The 17428-nt window shown below is 40.7% G+C and overlaps 1 protein-coding gene across 3 annotated transcripts in view; it reads right to left on the bottom strand.

Annotated features, from left to right (window-relative positions):
* Positions 1–690: 690 nt before the first annotated feature.
* LOC131838970 (cationic amino acid transporter 3-like) overlaps positions 691–17428 on the bottom strand; it is a 39720-nt gene continuing 22982 nt past the window's right edge. For all 3 annotated transcript variants that reach the window (XM_059185896.1, XM_059185897.1, XM_059185898.1), the window contains one exon: positions 691–3051. In XM_059185896.1, coding sequence (XP_059041879.1) covers positions 999–2864 — 1866 coding nt within the window. In that variant the 5' untranslated portion in view covers positions 2865–3051 and the 3' untranslated portion in view covers positions 691–998. The remainder of the gene's footprint in view (positions 3052–17428) is intronic.

Raw genomic sequence — 17428 nt, 5'->3', positions numbered from 1 at the left:
GATATACAGATGGCCAACAGACACAAGAAAAGACGCTTGGTATTACTAATCATCAGGGAAATAGAAATGTACTATATGTTAGCTAACTGAACATTAAAAAATTAAACCTATTAAACTCTTTTTTAACAGTGCAACCAGATTTGGCTTTATACCTGTCAGGATGGCTAAAATCAAAAAGACAAGAATAACAAGTGTTGCCAAAGATATGGAGAAAAGGAAATCCTCATGCACTGTTGGTGGCAAAGTCAATTGGAGCAGGCATTGTGGGAAACAGTGTGGAGAGTCCTCAAAAAATTTAACACAGCACTACCTTATGATCCAGTAATTCTGCTACTGAATATTTTCTTAAGTGATCTCTACAGCCAATGAGGAGCTCAAACTCACCAGCCTCAGAGCAAGAGGCATACTCTACTGACTAAGCCAGCTAGCCACCTCCTTCCCTGTGGATATTTAACCAAGGAAAATGAAAACATGTGTTTCAAGTTTCTTTTAATACTACTTTTGTAAAAGCCAGTGAGCAACTATGGACACAAAGGTAAAGTAGAAATTACAGGTGCCTGAGTGGCTCAGTTAGTTAAGCATCTGCCTTCAGTTCAGGTCATGAACCCAGGTCATGGGCTTGATCCCTGCATTAGGCTCTCTGCTCTGTGGGAAGCCTGCTTCTCCCTCTGCCTGCCATGTCTCCTGCTTATGTTCCCTCTATAGCTGTCTCTCTCTCTATCAAATCAATAAATAAAATATTTTTTTAAAGTAGAAAGTAAGAAAAAAGGAGGGGGGAAGAGCAAAGGCACATCCTTTACTATATCATAAATACAAAGCTCTATTAGTATTCCCCCACCAGTATCTCATAGGAGCCCTAGCTTTCCATGTGCTCAAGAGTACTCCCCATTATTGTGTAGGGGAGCCAGTCTGCATTCACCGGTGATGATGTCAAGCCAAATATGTACTGGTACTTCTGAGTTCACTGTTGAGCCTACAGTTTGGGCCTTTAAGTGGGATCAAGTAACCAGGCTTTGCTGGATCCCATAGCCAAAGTAGAGAGCAAACCCAATCAGCATCCAGACACCAAACCAGGCCCAGGTGACAGCTGACATCTGCATCATAAGGCAAACATTCACAAAGATGCTCAAGAGTGGGAGGAGAGGCACAGCAGGGACCTTAAATTGAAGGCGAGTGGAGCTCTGTGGCTGTCTCCAGATGACCCCAGTGATCCCAGTGATGAGCACCAGGAGCAGCACAACCATGGAAACCGGCACTGGGTCTCCAGAAAGCAGACTTGGCCAGTGGGCCAGCACCAGGCAGAGGAGAATCAGCAGCAGAACAAGCAGTGAGGAGCAAACATAGACAATCTGGCCAGAGAGTGGAGTGGGGGTGGAGCTGCCTGGAAAAAATAGTCTCCTGAGAGTCAGCTTCTCTATTGCATGTGCAGTTTTCCCCTGCACCTGTATTTCATTTCCCCCATTCTCCTGTTGCACCTCTGTTTCGTTTTCCTCATTCTCTTCCTGTAATTTTGTTTCAATTTGCCCATTCTCTTCCTGCACTTCTGGTTGATTTTCCTCCTTCCTCCTCTCAGGCTGATACCTGATGATGAGAACACAAAGAGCTACCAGCGAATAAGATATCAAGGCCTCAAATGATGTGAAGTGCAGAAGATCAGTGAGTCCAAAGAAGAATACCATGATTGTTGCAATACTGCCAAAGGTCACAGTGGATATGATACGGGCATATGTGTTAGTATGGATCCTGGCAAGAAAAGGGAACAAGATGTTGTCCTCTGCCATCATGCGTATCCTCCGATGTATACGGAACATAAAGCCCCAATAGGTGTTGACAAGAATACTACAGAAAATTGCAAAAGCTAGAACATAATAGGCAGGGACCCAGCCAATATGAAGAAATGCCTCAGGCAAGGTGCTCCCAGGTCGAAGCTGGTAGTAAGGAACCATGAGTGTAAGTGCCACAGAGACACCAAAATATAGCAAAAAGCAGATGAGCTGTGAAATCACAATGCCTCTGGGGATGGAACGCTGGGGATTGTGTGATTTTCTGACTCTGGTAACAATAATGCCAAAACCTATAAATGCATAGAAACAGGTAGCTGATCCACGGAGAATGCCCTCAAAGCCAAAAGGGACAAATCCTCCAGAGCCCAGAGGGCCCAAGCTAGAGGTGCCGTTGAGTCCAGCCTGTATGTAGTCCTCTTCTGTGAGTTTCCAGTTGTGCAAGTCCCCCTTCATGAAGCCAGAGATGATGAAAAAGCTGAGAACCAAAACCTTCACCAATGTGAACAGTCTGAAAACTATGACAAACCCACTCCAACTCGTAGATTGCAGTTCCAAGACCAAAACCAGAAAGATGACAAAAAAGTAGCGTAGATTTTCTGCAGTGACTTGGGGAACATACTGTGAGATGATCTCTTGCTGGGTCTCAGAGATGTGGTTCCCATTGAAGATGTCAAAAGTTAAGATCCAGGCCTGGACCACAATGAATACATCAACAACAAGGGAGAGGATGATATTCCAGCCAGAGATGAAAGCCCAGAGTTCACCTAAAGTGATGTAGCTGTAGAGATATGCAGAGCCAGAATGGGGAACCCGGGCACTAAACTCCGCATAGCACAGCCCAGCCAACAGTGATGTTAGACCTGCCACCAAAAAGCAGATCACAATGGATGGTCCTGCTTGATTCCTGGCCACCTCATTAGCCAGGAAGTATATACCAACACCCACTGTGTTGCCCACACCCAGGGCCACTAAATCCAGAGTCCTTAGCTTTTTGCCAAATTCAAACTCATATACTTCTTTCTCCAGTGGACGTCTGCTTACCAGCTTTTGACCAAACCTGCGAAGTGCCTGACGCAGCATTCTAGAGGAACTGAAGAAGATTCTAAGGATTAGGGAGCTGTAGCAGGCCCCTGGAGCCAAGAGTGTCGGATCTGGATCAGTGAGGCTGAGTTAAGCCAAGTTGGATTGGGGTTGCCGAGGTCCGTTGCTCAGGTTTCAAAGCCGCTGCTTCCTATTTCTTTGGGTACATGCTATCCTTCCAGAATGCCTATGAAAACAATACATTTTTACTGAACAATGGTCTTCAACCAAACAACCGAAAATCAAAGGTCACGTGTAACTTGTCGCATCCCAAAAATCATAGAAACTGACACTAGGGGTAAGAGGGAATCACACACAGGATTGTGTGCTTGTTATATGATTGACCAAAAAGAACAGGAGATAGATAATGAGTGTCAATTCTTAACGTATGGAATCTTTCTACACTATTTGAGGTGTCCCAACCCACACACTGAATTCCTTCATTAAGAAAACATTCAGACGACAGTTGGAGTGAGCTATTTGTGAAGTAGTTTGTGTGATTCCCTCTTACCCCTCCCTCACTTCTTTTCTTCAAATGGCTCCCTCCACAAGGGGAGCAAGGCTCTGGATGAACAATTCACAGCAATGCCCAGGAAATGAAAAGTGGAGAAGAGAGAAAACAAACTCAGGCAGGCCCCATTCTTCTCCCTACTCAGGCTTCAGTTTTAAGAGAGTTTTAAGAAATGTTCTCAGAAGTTTTTAAAGGCAGAAACATCAAATTAAAATTGGAAAGTCTACTTTACAGGTGATGAAAAAGAACCCCTGGGTTATGGGCCAGACCTTCTGTCTACAAATCTTTCTAGACTCCTTATTCACTACTCACCAGTTCCGATGTTCCAATGCTATGGTTTACCAACAAGCACAGGAGATAGATAACGAGTGTCAATTCTTAATTTATGGAATCTTTCTACACTAGTTGAGGTGTCCTGAACCCACAATCAAGCTTCATACCATCCATGGTTCCACACTGTCCTTCCTTCATATTCTTCTTTTGTTTATAATATGACCTGTGCTTGTTCCTCCAGCCCCATCCCATGCCCAGTTCCTGCTCCATCTGTAGAATTTGACAATCATACTGTTCCCTTGATTCTACTGCCTTTTTGGCCCCTTCATGTAGCTATCCCCACTTCTCTTTCAGTTCACAGATCAGCAATGGCTTCCTCAGGAAGCCTTCCCTGATGCTTATGGTGCCCTTCCAATGTGCTCTCCTAGCACTGGGTTTCCCCCATGTGCCATTGATCCTAATGTGTCAGAATTCCAGGTTAGCTGCTGGTCTCCTCCATCAGACTGTGAAGTAGGTACTCAATGAATATTTGTTGGACAAATGACCATGCTGAGAAAAGAAAACTGAAAGAAGCCATAATCCAGAATTATGATCTAGTAGACATTGAGGTACATAATTTGTAGCAATCTTTATAATTCAGGCTCAGGTAGAGATATACCTATACCTATATCTCAGGTAGAGATATACATGGTATTACCAAGGGAAGAAAAATGGATAGTGTGAAGGGAAAACTAACTATGATAAAACCTTGACTGCACACCATTCATGGCAGGTCTGAGTCACACAGGTGATAAAGAATCATTTGCCTTTGAGGATACTTGTTTAAAAATATCAGACTGCCTAGAGTTATGGGCAACCAACCACCCACACCTAGTCAGAGAATCCCTACTTTTTGAAGGCATCATGCTCAGGCCCAATAATCCAGGTAGGATATCCTAAATCAGAAGTTCTCACCTTGGGGAACAAAGGGACACATAATGTATATATCTGGGGACACTTTCAAATGTTAGATTCTCTTATTCTGGAGTTTCTTGTCCACAAGCCCTGCACTTCCCATGATGCTCTAAACCATCCACTGACAAGAATTGTCCTCAAGTTCAAGGGGAAGAGATTCTAAAACCTTCCTTCACAGAAAGGCAGCACAGTTGATTAGTAAGGAGTAAGGTTCTGCAGGTAGACTATACAGGTTCAAATCATACCTCAATCTCATACCCAGTGACTCTGGGAAAATTAGTTTTCCTCACTGAGCTCCAGTTTCCACAACAGTCAAATGGGAGTAAAAGTAAATCCCTCACAGGGCAGTTGTGAGAAGTAAGTGAAATGATGTCTGTAAGTATGTAGCTCAGTGCCTAACAAACAATGTGGGTTGAGTACAAATCTACCTTGTACTTAATATTGAAAATGGTCGAGTAACCAAAACACTGAAAATAAATTAGTCTTTATAAATATGCACACTCAAAATCATCCACTAAAACTCCTAGCCTTCATGAGACAATGCAAACAAACAATTTTATCCCATATGATTCACACTGACATGCTATGATTCTAATTAGATACCCTCATTCATGCTGGTGCTAACACATGGTGGTTCCTAGGCTTACTGAGTTAGACCAGGCATCTAGAAATGCAAGACTCAAGACAATAACAATAATAACATCTTTGTCTACAGATGCCTCATTTGGAACAGTTAGTGCTAGATACTATAGAGATAAGAACAATAAACATTGGTCAGAAATGCTGTATGTGAGACCTGGCCCTTCCTTGTGATGACAGGAACTTGGGTAATTGGCTTAAATTCTAAGCCTCCATCTTCTCATCCACTAGGATCCTTACTTGACTTCCCTCACTGATCAGCATGAGAATTCCATAAGAAGATAAAAACTAACACACTGCTGGTGGGAGTGTCACTGGGGCACCATCCTGAAGCACAATCTTTTTTTTTTTAAGATTTTATTTATTTATTTGACAGACAGAGGTCACAAGTATGCAGAAAGGCAGGCAGAGAGAAAGAGAGGAGGAAGCAGGCTCCCTGCTAAGCAGAGAGCCCGATGTGGGGCTCATCCCAGGATCCTAGGATCATGACCTGAGATGAAAGCAGAGGCTTTAACCCGCTGAGCCACCCAGGGACCCCCTAACGCACAATCTTAGCATAATTAAGATATTCATAAATGACACTACAAAGGGCTGATATCCAAGATCTATAAGGAACTCCTCAAACTCAACACTCAAAAACCAGATAATCTCGTCAAAAAATGGGCAGAAGTCACGAGCAGACACTTCTCCAAAGAAGACATGCAAATGGCCAACAAACACATGAAAAAACGCTCACCATCATTAGTCATCAGGGAGATTCAAATCAAAACCACATTGAGATACCACCTTACACCAGTCAGAAGGGCCAAAATTAACAAGACAGTAAATAAGTGTTGGAGAGGATATGGAGAAAGGGAAACCCTCTTACACTGTTGCTGGGAATGCAAGTTGGTGCAGTGTGGAGATTCCAGAAGAAATTAAAAATAGAGCTACCCTATTATCCTGCAACCGCACTGCTGATGTTTCCCCCAAAGTTACAGATGTAGTGAAAAGAAGGGCCATATTCACCCCAGGATTCATGGGCAGCAATGTCCACAACAGCCAAACTGTGGAAAGAGCCAAGATGCCCTTCAACAGATAAATGGATAAAGAAGATATGGTCTATATATACAATGGAATATTATGCCTCCATCAGAAAGGATGAATACCCAATTTTTGGATCAGCATGGATGGGACTGGAGGAGATTATGCTGCGTGAAATAAGTCAAGCAGAGAGAATCAATTATCACGTGGTTTCACTTACTTGTGTAAGGAATAGCACAGAGGACATTAGGAGAAGGAAAGGAAAAGAAAATTGGGGGAAATCGGAGGGGGAGACAAACCATGAGAGACTGTGGACTCTGAGAAACAAACTGCGAGTTTTGGAGGGGAGGTGGGTGGGGGATAGGTGAACCTGGTGGTTGGTATAAAGAGAGCACATATTGCATGGAGCACTGGGTGTGGTGCATAAACAATCTTGGAGCACTGAAAAAATAAAATTAAATTAAAAAAATAAAAATTAAAATGCACACATAATTGGACACTGTAGTGGTTGAATGGAGAATGTACCTAAAACAAATATAGAACATGGACTAGAAGAGCATTTCTTAAATACACTAAAGCAAGCACCTCCAGTGAGGACAGGAAATGAGAAGAGGTAAGGATGAAACAGGATAATAAAATGCATTGAAAGGGGACTAATTGGACATAATAAAAAATAAAATTAAAATTTTTAAAAAAAGAAAGAAAGAAAGATGGCCTGACAGGAAGCAATGAAGTGAACATGCCATGACTGAAGGAGTGACTCACTCCACTCTGTGCACTGCAGGTTCAACACAGGATTGCAGGAGATAACATCATTAGAGCACCTGGTACAGAGCCTGGTAAATGGCAGACATTCAGTTGATTTAAACTGAAAAGAGAAGTGGAATTCTGTAATCACCAGGATATGGAGAATACAAAGAAGGAATACCTTCTAGAAAGAGGGTGGAGAACAAGAAAGATGGGACACCCCTCCTACTAGTTCCCTCTGAACCACTTTCCCTTTTCCTAATTCTTCTCAGTCACCCCCTTCAGCTGTCTTTCGAGGCTCCTGGTAGTTGGCACTAAGGATGCTTCTCCCATGTTTTTCTCTTTGGGAACCATCCCACCTCCCACTCAACAAAGACCACAACAGTGGTTCTCAAGATTTGTTCAATCACAGACTTCACTGAGGTTGGTCACTTCAAAAAAAAAAAAAAAAGTCATATATACTTCTGAAAACCATCCATGTATCCAAAGCAGGAATCCCAGAGGAGGATAATCTGAATTGCAGGGTCAGAGACTGGTAATACTTGATAAAGCTGTTTCCCTCAATTGTATTGTGCAGGGTGTTCCTTGTGCTCTTCCCACTTTTTACTGAAGATGAGGAAAAGTAGGCCTACAGAAAAAAATATTAAGATAGCAGAGAAGCAACCCAAAGAACAAAACATCTGGGAATTAAGTAATCACGTTTGTTTTGATCCAACAGATGCAGACAGAACAAACAAATGAACAACCAAATATATAGAAGAGAAAGCACACCCATAACTGGGAATCCTGAGAGAACCTACTACAAGTCCAGCCTATAACAACACAGAGAAACATTGTCCTCAAACACCATGTACAGATATGGCATGCATAGAGAAAAGGAAAGCAACCAAATTTTAGGATGTGCTCACAGTGGGTGTTGTGACTCTAAACTAAAATGGGTGGTCCAAGACACACTCTTCTTCACATTATTGTGCAACCCTCTCCACCATCCATCTCCAGAACTTGTTCATCTTCCTCAGCGAAAACTCTGTATCCATTAAGCAGTAGTTCCCTATTCATTCCTTTCTACAGCCCCTGTCAACCACCATTCTACTTTGAGTCCCTATGAATTTGACCAATCAAAGTACCTCATGTGAGTGGAATCATACAATATCATCCTTTTGTGACAGGGTTATTTCACTTGGCATAAAGTCTTTAAGGTTCACTCATATTGTAGCTGATGTCAAAATATCCTTCCTCTTAAAGACTGAATAATATTCCACTGTGTGTGTATCTCACATCCAGGTTATCTGTTTATCCTCTGATGGGTAGGCTAGTTATTTTAACTATTGGCTGTTAGGAATAATGCTGTTATGAATATGGTATACATATATCTTTTTGAGGCTCTGCCTTCAATTCCTTGAGATATATACCCAGAAGTAGGATTGCCAGATCACATGGTAATTGTATATGTAATTTTTTGAGAAGTCGCCTTACTGATTTTCTACAGTGGCTGCCCCATTTTACATTCCAACCTGCAAAGTACAAGTGTCCCATTTTCTCCACCTCCTCACCAACACTCATTATCCTCTCTTTTCTTAATAACAGCCATTGTAATGAGAATGACAAGGCCCTTGGCTGTTTTTGAGAAATAACAAGGAGTCCTGTGGGGCCAGGACACAGTGAGTGATGCGAAAGCAGTAGGGTGTGAAGTCAGAGAGAAAGCAAGAACCCAGATCCTTCACAGAGGGTCTGAGAATCACTGTGAGGACTTTGGCTGTTACTTTGGGTATGATGGAAATCCTAGAAAAACTGAGAGTTGCACATGCTGTATAACAATTTTCATATTCCTTGAACTAAGTATTGGGATCTAAGGAAAGCCCTCCTCCAGAGTTTGAAAAGAAGGCTTGGAAACAAGTTACACAGAACTCTTAGTAGATGTCTGGTGCTTCTGACCACACAATGACGACTGAACAAACCTGTGCTTATATCTGCTTCCCTCCCTAGATGCCAAAGAAGAAATGCCATATAGCCAGCCATGGGACAGTAACATGACAAATTGCTTTCACTGAAGCCTTTCACTGTCTGGATTATCTCTGGGCAGGACTCCATCACTTGAAAATCAAACAAAAGTCATTTTAGTATTATCCACTACTTTAGGTTATGTCCACTAGTATTGTGGATAATCAAGAGCTGACATGGAGATAAACAGTGCTTTTTTCCTGGAATTTGGTGAAATTAAGGACTGCAAAGGCATGAATAGGTAGACTCTCAGAAAGGGGACAGAAAACCATGTGAATCAGGCACTCATAAGTGCAGAATTAAATAAATGATTCCAGATCCAAGCCCCAGATGCCTCAGGAAGGACTGTCAGAAATGTCTGAAATATTCAGAGCTAGACAGAAACAGATCCTCAAAGGGAAGCCTGAAAATACTTTTCTGTGAAGCAAAAAAATACCTCACATAAACTCACTTCCCCTGGGCAACAGAGATGAAAGTTTCCACATCCAAATAGAAGTCCAAGGAGTGTATACAGTTGCTCAACAACAAATACTCTGGAGTGAATGGCTGCCCAAGCACTAAATATGAATGTTAGAAAATATATGCTTATGTGTGTGGAGGGAGGTGGTGGGAGATGGAGGGTAGAGAAGGACAGAATCATGGGCTGTCCCAATTGGGAAAGGAAGACAGACAAAGTCAATTTTCACTGTGGCATACTTAGGATTCAAATGTGGGTTAGGGGAGGGAAGAATAGTAAAATCTAGAAACCAAAATAACTAATTTCTTAGTTAGATATGCTAAGATGATAGGCTATGGACTCCTGATTTCTGTGTGCTGTTTCTTTCCAATTGAGGACCACTTTTTTCATCCTCCACTCTCAACATAGTATGATCACAACACACCCCCAGGGTAAAGAGACTCCACAGTTTGCTTCACATCATATTCCCCATCTTATTTCCCTTTTCTGTGGGCTCTCTATAGATGTCTTGGGTTACCTTCAAGCTTCAAACAGGTATTATAAAAATGGGAGTGTAATATAGGAAAGGCTGCTCATTCTCCTTTCCTCAAGTAAAAAATTATAGACCCAAGTAGCAGTGAAAGTCTAATGTCATTCATCATTCATTCTTTCAATAAATATTAAGCACTTTCTAAATGCCAATCTTAGTGCTTGATGCTATGTATACAACAGAGAGGAAAAAGATGTGTTCCCTGCCTACATGGTACTAATTCTATTTGACAATGTTCTAATGTAATATTCCTGCCCAAAATGTGTAACCTGAATCTAATGATAAAAATCGATGAGTCTAGGTTTATTCCTAGGTATCTTACAGTTTTTGAACACCAGTACTCTGAAAACCATAAAACACTTATGAAAGAAATTGAAGAGGATAGAAAGAAAAGGAAAAATAGTCCATTCTCATGGATTGGAAGAACATTGTTAAAATGTCTATACTACCCAAAGCCATCTACACACTTGAGGCAATCCCTATCAAAAGGCCACCAGCATTTTTCACAGAGCTAGAACAAAGAATCGTAAAATTTGTAGGGAACCAGAAAAGACCCCAAAGAGTCAAAGTAGTCTTGAAAACAAAAAAGCAAAGCTGGAGGCATCACAATTCTGGACTTCAAACTATATTGTAAAGCCATAGTCACCAAGAGAGTATGGTACTGGTGCAGAAACAGACACCTAGATCAGTGGGACGGAATAGAAAACCCAGAAATGGACCCACAACTTTATCATCAACTAATCTTCAACAAAGCAGGAAAGAAGATCCAATGGAAAAAAAGACAGTCTCTTCAACAAATTGCTTTAGGGATACTGGACAGGAACATGCAGAAGAGTGAAACCAGACCACTTTCTTCCTCCACACACAAAAAATAAATTCAGAATGGGTGAAGGACCTAAATGAGAGACAGAAAACCACCAAAGTCCTAGAGAAGAACACAGGTAGTAATCTCTTTGACTTCAGGCATAGCAAAATCTTACAGACACATCTCCAAAAGCAAAGGGAAAAAAACAAAAATGAATTACTTGGGGTTCATCAGGATAAAGAGCTTTTGCACAGCAAAAGAAACAATCAACAAAATTAAAGAAAACTTACAGAATGGTAGAAGATATTTGCAAAGGACATGTCATATAAAGGGTTGGTACCCAAAACCTATAAAGAACTTCTCAAACTGAACACCCCAGAAATAAATAATCCAATTAAGAATTGGGCAGAAGACATGAACAGACATTTTTTCCAAAGAAGACATCAGAAGGGGTAACAGATGCATGAAAAGATGCTCAGTATCCCTCATCCTCAAAGAAATACAAATCAAAACCATGATGACATACCACCTCAGACCTACCAATATACCTAAAATTAACAACAGAAAAGAACAGGTGTTGGTGAGGACGTGGAGAAAGGGGAACCCTCTTATACTTGGTAGGAAAGCAAACTGGTGCAGCCACTCTGAAGAACAATATGGAGGCTCCTAAAAAATAAATAAATAAATAAATGAGAACTACCCTTTGATCCTGCAATTTTATTACTAAGTATTTACCCAAAGGATACAAAAATACTGATTCAAAAGGGAATGCACACCTGATGTTTATACCAACATTATTAACAATAGCCAGATTTCCATCAACTGATATATATATATGTATACATATATATATTCATCTTCCTTATTCTATATATCTATATATCTACATATTTATCATTCTTTCACTGCCACATACGATTTTTCCTTCCTCCATCCTCTGCACATCATTCATTCATATATCATAATCACATCATTGATTCATAGAATGAATTACATCATTCTTTCATAATCATCATTCACTCATGTATATATTCATCAACTGATGAATGCATAAAGAAGATGGAGGTGTGTGTGTGTGTGTGTGTGTGTACAATGGACTATTACTCCTACATCAAAAAGCAGGAATCTTGCCATTTTCAATGATGTGGATGGATCTAGAGCTTACCATCCTAAGAGAAATAAGTCAGTCACAGAAAGAGACCATATGATTTCACTCATATGTAGGATTTAACAAACAATACAGATGTACATAGGGGGAGGGAAAGAAAAATAAAATAAGATGGAAACAGAGAGAGAGGGGCAAACCATACAAGACTCTTAATGACAGAAAACAAACTGAGGGTTGCTGGAGGAAGGTGGGTGGGGGAATGGGCTAAATGGATGATGGGTTTAAGGAGGGCACTTAGGATGAGCAGTGGGTGTCAGATGCAAGGGATGAATCATTAAACTCTACACCTGAACTCAATTTTACCATATGTCTTAACTAACTAGAATCTAAATAAAAACTTGAGGTTTAAAAAATGATCAGCCTATAAAACAGTTATCCACAGAAAGTTGACTTTCTATAAAACAACTGACCTGGGGGCGCCTGGGTGGCTCAGAGGGTTAAAGCCTCTGCCTTCTGCTCAGGTCATGATTCCAGGGTCCTGGGATCGAGCCCTGCATCACACTCTCTGCCTAGCAGGGAGCCTGCTTCCTCCTCTCTCTCTGCCTGCCTCTCTGCCTACTTGTGATCTCTGTCTGTCAAATAAATAAATAAAATCTTTTTTAAAATGTTAAAAAAAAAAGAAAACCCTGACCTGTATGTTCAAAACTGTCATTGTCAGGAATGGCAGGCTGAGGAACTGCTGCAGAGTAAAGGAGAATAAAGAGACATGGCAATGAGATGCAATGCAGTACCCTGCATCAGGGATCAGGGAGAATAGGTGCACCTTGATCAGAAGAATAATTAGTAAACTTTGCATATGGACCATATTTCACACACATACACACACACTGGAAAAAGCAAGAAAATGTACCAAAATATTAATAACTGCTCAACCTCATTGAAAGATAAAGGGGTGTTAATGCTACTCTTCTTGCAACTTTCTGTAGGTTTGATATTTGTCAAAATGAAAAAGTAATAAGAAAACAACAATATCCCAGTAGTAAAGGTTATGGTTTCTTCTTCCCTAAGTGTCCTTTATAAACAAGCATGCCATTATGTTTGGTTGGAACTAAATCCCACCCAGAATGATTTAGCTCCAAATCAGGAACATTAGATCAGAAGAGTGGGTGAGAAGATAGGACTCCCTTGTCTTTGACTTACAACCAAATTTATCAGCAAGCAAACATTCCTGGAAAGAAATTACAACCATGGCTCATCTTAGTATAGTTATAAAATTTCTATCCTTGGGGCACCTGGGTGGATCACTTAGTTAAGGGTCTGCTTTTGGCTCAGGTCATCATCTCAGGTTCCTGGGACCCAGACCTGTGTTGGGTTCCCTCTCTCCCTGCCCCTAATTAGATTCTTGCACACGCTCTCTCTCTCTCTCCCTGTCTTAAATAAACTCTTCTAAAAAATTAAAATATATAAAAACTCTATGATATTATTATAATTTGTTAGACAACACAAACTAATACACCAGGGTCCAGGACTTGGACTCTGGAGGCACTGGGGAACATGTGCAGAGGCTGGAGGCAGAGAAAAATTGTATCTGGCAAATAGGGGTACCAGGAATATGTGCAACATTGAGGCCTCCATGGATAGAGGGCTGAAAGAACCAGAATTTACTTTTTTTCAAAGATTTTATTCATTTATTTGACAGAGATCACAAGCAGGCAGACAGGCAGGCAGAGAGAGAGGAGGAAGCAGGCTCCCTGCTGAGCAGAGAGCCCGAAGTGGGGCTCGATCCCAGAACCCTGAGATCATGACCCGAGCCAAAGGCAGAGGCTTAACCCACTGAGCCACCCAGGTGTCCTGAGAACCAGAATTTATGAGCTCCAAGTAATGCACAAATATTTCACTTAACCTCCATAACAACCCAATGACATAAGTATTATTATTCTACTTTACAAATTCAGAAGTTAGACAAAAGTTTGAAGTTCCTACAGCCAGTAAAAAGAAGAGCTGGAATTTGACATTGGTTCTTTGTTACATCAAAGGCCATGTTCTTTCTCCTGCAGTACCCTATCTCCACAAAGAGTCAAGACTCCAGGACATGGCTAATAAAGGAGAATTTGAGCCAGTTCTCTTTGTGACCAGGCCACCATCAGTCAGTGTCTTTCCTTTCTTCCCACATACATAGTGATCGGCCAGAACTAGATGTACCGGGTTCATGAAATCTGAAAGCTCCATCTAAACCATATCCTGCTAAGGTCTAAACCAAATATGGGACCACAATGTCTTCAGACCATCCTTTTAGATGCCAAGGAAGATTTTAAAGCATCCCTGTACCTATTACAATAGTCCCCAGATAGAATTTTATAGCTAATTGTAATTCCTGCCCAAAACTGGAGACCATTTCCCTTTGCTTGGTTTTTAGTTGAAATATAAGATTATAGGGGCGCCTGGGTGGCTCAGTGGGTTAAGCCGCTGCCTTCGGCTCAGGTCATGATCTCAGAGTCCTGGGATCGAGTCCTGCATCGCGCTCTCCGCTCAGCGGAGAGCCTGCTTCCCTCTCTCTCTCTCTCTGCCTGCCTCTCTATCTACTTGTGATTTCTCTCTGTCAAATAAATAAATAAAATCTTTAAAAATAAAAAAAATTAAAAAAATAAAAAAATAAAAAAAAAAAGAAATATAAGATTATAGGTCTCCAGATGCCAAATAAAAGACATCCTCCTGGACCAAAAATGGGCATTAGTGTTCCCCATTGTGACCAATGTCTGTGACCAGTACTGAGCACATAGCACCTAGAGCATTATTAAGATTTATTGATCAAAGAGGAGAGTCCAAGATGGTAGAGGGATAAGAGAACTTAATTTCATCTGGTCCTAGGAATTCAGCTAGATAACTATCAAATCACTCTGAACCCCTGGAACTCAGCTGGAGATCTAAGAAAAGAATAGCTGCAACTCTACAAATAGAAAAGTGACCACTTTCTGCAAGGTAGGAGGTAAGGAAAAGTGAATCCAAGGCAATATATAGGAAGACACACCATGGAGGGGAGGGAGCCTCCATGAGCTGGCTACCACCAAGTGACAGAGCAGAGGATCACAAAATCAGAAATTTTAGAAATCTGCTCTGGGGAACAACATCTCTCAGGTTGCTAAGCAAGGGAACCCTTGCTGGAACAGTATGGACCCAGGATCCCTGGGGTCACAGGAAGACCAGGAGTGTCTGAGTGCAGCAGAGATCCCAGGTGTTGGAGCAAGGAAGTCATCTTCAAAGAGTGGGATCTCAGCTTGCGGTTCACATAAACCTCAAACTGTAGCAGAGCCGTCCAATTGCTCCTTACAGGGGACCAAAAAGCAACAGGGCTGGCAAGACCCACCTTGCTTCCCTGGGAGTAGTGTGAGACCCAAAAGAAGTCTACAGGGTTTGGAGACTTGAAACATGGTCCTGTGACTGAGATAGAAATGCTCAGTCACAGGCTGGGCGAGTATGGAGTGCAGCCAGAGACCAGGGAGAGAGGAGTGACTGACTGCTTTTCTCTGGGGGCTCATGGAGGATTGGGATCCTGAACTTTTGGCACCAAGCCAGAGATTGGGAGGCCACCATTTTCATTCTCATCCTCTAAAGCAGGTAAACAAAAGCCACAGAGAGCAAACAGAGAAGATTACTTAGACTGCCCCCCTCACAAAGGCAGTACAATTCCACCTGGGCCAAGACTCCTGAGAATCAAAGCAAGGGGGCCCTCCCCCAAGAAGATCAGCAAGAAGATGCAGCCAAGATCAAGTTTACCAATCAATGAGAACTGCAAAACTCTAGCACTAGCAGAATTCAACACATAGAATTTATGGCTTTTTTCCCAATGATTCTTTCATGTTTCAACTTTAATTTTTTTTATTTTTTATTTCCCTTTTCAACCAATTTCTTATTTTATCAACTAATTTTTAAGTCTTTTTTAATTTTCATTTTTACAGTTACACTCTATCCTTTCATTGTATTTAATCTTATTTTATATTTCTTTACAATTTTGAGATGCAGTTCCTTCTAACAGAACAAAATACACTCAAAATATAGTGTATGGTTCTGGTTCTATTCACTGTCTTACCAGATTCTCTTTCTTCTTGTTGTTGTTTTTCTTTTTTTCTTTTTTTTTTCTTGTTCTTCTTCCTTTTTAAAATTTTTTCCTTGTTTTATTTTATCAAAGTCTTTTTTAATATTCATCTTTTTAAAAAGATTTTATTTATTTATTTGACAGAGACAGAGATCACGAGTAGTTAGAGAGGCAGTCAGAGAGAGAGGATGAAGCAGTCTCCCTGCTGAGTAGAGAATCCATTATGGGGCTTGATCCCAGGACCCTGAGATCAGGGCCCAAGCTGAAGGGAGAGGCTTATCCACTGAGCCAACTGGGAACCTCAATTTTCATCTTTATAGTTATAGTCTATCCTTTCAATGTATTTCATTTTATTTTTGTATATAGAAGTTTTTCTTTCCTTACAATTTTGAGATGTAGTTTCTTCTAACAAACTGACCAAAATACACTCAGATCATAGTGTATTCCTCTCTTCAGTTCTCCTGTTTATATCCCTTCCTTTGTTGTTGTTGTTTATTTTTTTCTTGTCTTTTTTTAATATCAGCCAAACTGGGTTTTATTTTTCTTAATTAAATTTTATTTTTTCAGTGTCCCAAGATTCATTGTTTATGCATCACACCCAGGGCTCCATGCAATACATTCCCTCCTTAAGACCCATCACCAGGCTCACCCATCTTCCCTATCCTTCCCTTCCAAAATCCTTAATATGTTTCTCAGAGTCCACAGTCTCTCATGGTTCATCTCCCCCTCCAATTTCCCCCAACTTACTTCTCCTCTCCAACTCCCCATGTCCTCTGTGTTATTCCTTATGCTCCACAAGTAAGTTAAACTGCATGATAATTGACTTTCTCTGCTTGACTTATTTTCTTGTCTTTTAATATCCAGTTTTACAGTTACTTTCTACACATGTATATTTTTTTCCTTTCTTTACAATTTGGGGATCTAGTTTTCTAAAAGCCAAAACAAAATACACACAGAATTCAGCATATTGCTCTATTCTGCTCACCAGTTTGATTATATTCACTCTCTTTTTTTCTTTTCCCCTGTTTCAGATCCTGTCTTATTTGCTTAGTGTATAATCCTCTGGCATAGTTGTTGCCACTTTTAATACATTGTTCTCTTGTTCATCTATTATACTCTGGAAAGAATGAAAAGAAGGAAAACACATGAAAAAAGAGAACAAGAGGAAATACTGACAGCCAGTGACCTAATCAATATAGACACACACATAATATGTTTGAACTAGAGTTCAGAATAATGGTTATAAAGATAGTAGTTGGGCTTGAAAAGTATAAAAGATATTAGGGAATCCCTTTCTGGGGAAATAAAAGAACTAAAATCTAACCAAATCAAAATAAAAAAGACTACTAATGAGATACAATTAAAAATGGAGGCTCTACCAGCTAGGATAAGTAGGGCAGAAGAGAGAATTAGGGATGTAGAAG

This window comes from Mustela lutreola, chromosome 8 (genome assembly GCF_030435805.1).
Source record: "Mustela lutreola isolate mMusLut2 chromosome 8, mMusLut2.pri, whole genome shotgun sequence".
In the NCBI taxonomy this organism is placed as follows: domain Eukaryota; kingdom Metazoa; phylum Chordata; class Mammalia; order Carnivora; family Mustelidae; genus Mustela; species Mustela lutreola.
Note: the sequence above shows the minus strand (reverse complement) of the source record. Positions and strands in the feature narration are given on the sequence as shown.